The sequence below is a fragment of the Aethalodelphis obliquidens genome, unplaced genomic scaffold, assembly GCF_003676395.1.
Source record: "Aethalodelphis obliquidens isolate GAN/ISIS:26980383/991018 unplaced genomic scaffold, ASM367639v1 scaffold53, whole genome shotgun sequence".
NCBI lineage: Eukaryota > Metazoa > Chordata > Mammalia > Artiodactyla > Delphinidae > Aethalodelphis > Aethalodelphis obliquidens.
In genome coordinates this window covers 2,781,785-2,786,860 of record NW_020837997.1, presented here as the reverse complement: position 1 = coordinate 2,786,860, position 5,076 = coordinate 2,781,785, and the positions used below count along the sequence as shown (strand labels likewise).

Below are 5,076 nucleotides of genomic sequence, written 5' to 3'. Positions count from 1 at the left end.
TTCGTCATGGCAACCAATGATGTCATCAGCCCCCGCAGCCAATTGGAGGGGGCCGGAAGCTGCGGGGCTCGGGATGACAGGGCTGGGAGGGGTTAACAGGGTCTCCAGGCAGGGGAAGAGGAGGATCTGCGGGGGTGGGGCGTCGCCCTGAGGCTGGACCCCCGCTACCTTGAGCTCAGAAAATCAAGTCAGAGCCCTTCAAGGTGGGAGGAGGCTCACCTGCCACCCTGAGGTCCCCTTGTTTGCTTGAATACCTCTGGGGATGGAGAGCTCACTATCATTCTGTGCAAACGTTCATGGACCCACCACCACCACCACCACCATTAGGGTCTCCTTCGGCCCCCTCCGGTTGTTATGAGATCTCATGCCGCTTCCTCCTCCCCTACTAACCCGCAAAACAGTGAGGAGCTGGGATCTGAACTCAGGGGTTCTTGCTGTGCCCACACATGCCGCCCCCCCCCACACCCCATCCCAGTCATTTCCTTCCAAAACACGGACAGTCCTGGGTTCCCAGTCTGGCTCCCTAATCTGGGCTGTGTGATCCCCGACAAACGACTTCACCCGTCTGTGCCTCAGTTTCCTCCTTTGGAAAATGGTCCAGTTACATAGGGCCCTGGGAGGAATCAAGTAGCAGGCTCAGGGCCTGGCGCTGGGGGAAGCTTTGATCAATCAGAGCCCACACAATGATTTTGTGAGGTTAATAACTACCAATTTAACCACAAATTTTAATTTACTTCCAAAATACAAAAAGATGTGAAGTGGCACAGAGAGGTGAGGGACGGTCAGCCGCCCCCCTACAAAGGCTCAGTGGAACGCTGGACCCACATGGAACTCTCCCGGCACCACCCCCGGACCCTCTGCTCCCTGCGCCATCTGCTTCTGCCTTCAGCCCCCTCTTTGCCAGCTGTTCCTCAGCGAGTGGCTCCCGCCTAGGAAGGGGGTGGGGGTGGGGGTGGGGGTGGTCTAACTCCCCGGAACTGCCCTTTAAAGATAATATTTATGGCATCCTCTTCTGGGCTTGACTGGGCTGGGAGATGCTGCCTCCTCACCAGAAGCCTCAGCTCCACCCCGAGGAACCCACATTCTGAAGGAGACAGGGTAGGGCATGGACACCCCCATACTGGAGGCATTAGTAGGGACCCAGAGGAAGAGAAGGGGCTGGAGGGAGAGGGGAGCCAAAGGAGTTCCAGGAGGAGGGCTTCAGGCTGGGCTAGTAGGCTAGTGGGAAACAGGGTGGAGGTGGGACTCAGCCCAGTGGGCACCAAGTCTCATCGGAAGTTGGCAGCTGGAGCAAAGAGAGAGAGGTCAGCAGGGACCACATGGCACCAGCCGGAGGGCTTCCTGGAGGAGGAGAATAGTTGGAACTGGGCCGTGAGGATGCCAGATGGACCTTCCAGGGAGCTTCCCCAGCAGCAGGAGAGACAAAGTCCAGACAGACTGGACACCTTCCCTGTCCCTGGATGCTGTCTTTGGGGATCTGCTTTTAAAATTCTGTCGTTTGTTAAGCAAAGGGCAAAGTGGGAGATGATGAAAAAAATGATAAAATAATAGTGGTAGTAGTCCTAGTAATAACAGCTTATGTTAACTGGCGCCTACAAATGCTACACAGAAGACTGAGCTTAACCCAAACCAGAAAGGGCCAGTCTCCACCTCTTCCCCTTACCCACAGCCAATGCAAACTGGTGGTCCACAGGCCAAGCCAGGTCCTGTTTACAACCTCCTAGTACTCAGTCAACCGCATGCCCTGCATTGCCACAGTCAGATTGGCCAGGATACCCCCAGCTATTGTCTGGACTGGCCAATCAGCACCTGACTTCCTCAAGCTTTTATGAATTGACTCTTGGACCTTTGGCAAGGATCACCCTCCAGGGTATCTGATTGGCTCTGACCTGATTGGCTGGGGGCGCTCTGGGCTCCAATTAAAGGAGTGTGTGACTGATGCCCCAAACCAAGGCCCTCAACGTCTTTGCATCCTCAAGTGCCAGACCACTTAGAATTCCAACTCCCTGACTTCCTGGGTGCTATTTTCCTTCTCTGAGCCTCAGTTTCCCCTTGTGAAAAATAAGGCTAATAATCTCTTGGGCTGTTGGAGACCTAAATGCATGTACAGTGCTTAGCATTTGTAGATGCCCCTTAATGTGAGCAGTTATTGACACTTCTACTGTTATTTTAAAAATTATTTTCATGTGTCTCCTACTTGGTCCTTTACTCTAGATGCCTTCCTGGCTTCTGGCCCCCTTTTTGGCCCCCACCTGCTCCAGAGGAGTCTTTCAAAGCGCTCAGATCTGACATGACCTCCCCTGTTCCATCACCTTCCATAGCTCTCAATCACCCTAGGAAGAAAGTCTAACCTCTTCAAAATCGGCGCTGGAAGCCCTGGAAGCAGATGGTCCCATCTCACATGCCCAGTTCTAGCGCTAAGAAATGGCTTCTAGCTTCCCCATAAATACATATGGTTGCATACCTCTGGGCATTCGCACGTGCTGTTCCCTCTGTCCAGAATGGCCTCACTCAACTGGGCAAACCCTACTTGCCCCTCCGCCTCCTTGGATGGAGGCCTGCCAGTATGGGGTTGGGCTGCAGGGAGAGCCAGATCTGCCTGGGTTCAAATCCTCTGTCGCCTTACACACTGTGACACCTGGACAGAGGCTATGATTCTATGAGCCTCAGTTTTCTCATTTGTAACATGGGACTCGTCATCAGGGAATGGGTGCCTCTTCCCCATGGAACAGCAACCCCCCCATTTCTGACGTCAGCTGCACCCCCCATTCGCCTACCCGAAGGCGGTTTCTCTATTTTAAGAGGCTGCAGGCAGGGCTCAATTCTATCTGGGGCTCCGGGCGGGGCTTGTTTCCCCACAACACCCCACTGCAAACCAGTCCTGCTGCACCCCCTCCTCTATGCTCAGGCCCCCGACTCCTGACTCTGGCAACGGCCCCTCCCCCCCCGCATGTCCTCGGGGTCTCTGCCTTGCAGCTCTACCCACACCCTCCCTGACTCCCAACCGAAACACATGTGGCTCTTCCTTCACCTCCCAACAAGTTCGCAGTTCCGCAGCCCGGGTTCAAGGCCTGCCTTTCCCCTCCCTCCTCGGCCTCAGGGCCCACCTCCCCACCCCATCCCCTACTTTCTAGCTTCTCTGAGCCTCATTCATTTCCCCAAACACCTGCTCCCTGCCCTGCCACCAGTGGCTGCTTCCTCTGTCCCAAGGCCACCCAGCAACCCTCGGTTCAGCCGCCTTCTCCAGGGGTGCCTGAGCGTGCCCCATCGCAGCTGACATCTATGCGGGGTCACTGCTGCTCAGGCATTCGTCTCCCCCAACAGGCTGGGAAATCCAGGAGGGCGGTTCCAGGGGTGAACCCCCCCATCCCCCGCCTCTCCAGGGGGGCGGGGGTGGGGTGGGACGGGGGACTACAGCAGGCACTCAATAAATGTTTGTTGGGTAAATGATGAATCCCGGGTTCCCCCACTTGCAACTGGTGGCTTCTTACAGTTGTGGTCTAAGCCCCAGAGGGAAACGGCTTGATTGTCTAAATTCCCACTGGATGGATGGGGACACTGAGGTCCAGAGAGGTCAAGGAGGTTGCCGCCGCGGGGTCACGTGCGTTAGAATGTCAGCCTCTCCTAGGTCTGATGCCTTTTTTGCTTATCTCCTGGTGGCGCTGCCTCCCGAACACAAACCCGGGGCCAGTGGTCAGAAAGGGAGGGCCCTTCTAATGAATGGGGAAACTGAGGTCGGGAGACCCAAGAGTGCCTCCCAACGCCTCAGCCCCCCCCCCCCCCAGGCCACAGAGCCAGCTGGCAGTGGCTTGTGCACCTGAGAGCTGGTTAAGGTCGCTGGACTGAATCCCTGCTGTGCGACCTGGGGTTTGTGACTTTCCCAGACTCCAGCCTCAGTTTCCTGATCTGACGAAAGGGCGGACTGACATCCTCAGCCTCCCCAGCTTGCCTTAGGGGTGAGCTGAGGCAGGGCTGCGGTGGCGCTGCGAAGGCACGAGGCATGTATTAATACACATTAATTAATATTAATATAGCACTAGTAAAAGTATTGACACAACGAGATGAACTTATGGTGAGCGCTCAAAGGCTGTCGCTGCAAATATGATTAGAGCTGCTGGTGGAGAGGTCGAAACCTCAGCCCCTTTCTCCCACGGAGCCTCAGTTTCTCCATATGTCAAATGGACATACCCTTTTCCCAACAGGCGAAAAGCACTTTGAGATGCGGGTGGACAAGTGGGAGTCTCCGGAGCGCGCACCTCCCTCCGCCTCAGTTTCCCCTGGTCCGCCAAAGCCCCGAGCCCGGCACCCAAGCAGGTTCGCCAAAGCCCCGACCCCGGCACCCAAGCAGGTTCACTCCGCCCGCGCCCTCTGCCCGCCCGCGCAGGGGCCTCACCTGGAGCCCACGGCGCCGCAGGAGGCTCGGCTCGTCCATCGCCGGCTAGTCCGCAATGCTCGCTTGCGCCCTGCCCCGTCTCAGTCTGCCAGGCCCCGCCACACCCTGCCGTTGGCCAAAGCGGTCAGCTGACGAGGCCTGACCCCGCCCCTCTCCGAGAGCCGGTCTCGAAAGGCCCGCCCCCTTCGAGCGAGCCTGCCCCGCCCTTTCAGGCCCCGCCCCACCCCTAGAGCCTAGAAGTAAACATTTTTCAATGAATCTTCCTAGAAGGGAGAGTTATCCCCATTTTGCAAAAGAGGAAACTGAGGCTCAGAAAAGTTAATCCATGTTCCCCGCCCCGGGGGGCACACAACAAGGGTGAGGCGAGTGGGGCACTCACGTCTGTGCAAAATTTAAGAAGCGCCCACAAAAAAAGTCAGTAATGAAGATACACAACATTTTAATACAATAGTTTAACAAATCGAAACGAATACAAAAATGCATGATGAGCTAGACATGAACATTTTAAATAAAAACAGGATCAGACTCTGCCCTTGCACGACCCTGCCTGCTTGCCTCACTCCAATCCTGGCCCTTGTCCCAATAAAACTTTATTTACAAGAATAGGTGGCCACTGTAGTTACCAGTTTCTTTTTTGAGGATGGCTGCCTTTGCCGAGCGCCAATTGGGCACCCAACTAAATG

General features: G+C 55.9%; 1 protein-coding gene across 2 annotated transcripts in view; it reads right to left on the bottom strand.

Annotated features, from left to right (window-relative positions):
* The window catches only part of MAST3 (microtubule associated serine/threonine kinase 3), a 38,019-nt gene extending 33,572 nt beyond the window's left edge, over window positions 1-4,447 (bottom strand). For both annotated transcript variants that reach the window (XM_027084692.1, XM_027084693.1), the window contains exon 1: window positions 4,394-4,447. In XM_027084692.1, the coding sequence (XP_026940493.1) occupies window positions 4,394-4,432 (39 nt within the window). In that variant the 5' untranslated portion in view covers window positions 4,433-4,447. The remainder of the gene's footprint in view (window positions 1-4,393) is intronic.
* Between the last annotated feature and the right edge of the window lie 629 nt (window positions 4,448-5,076).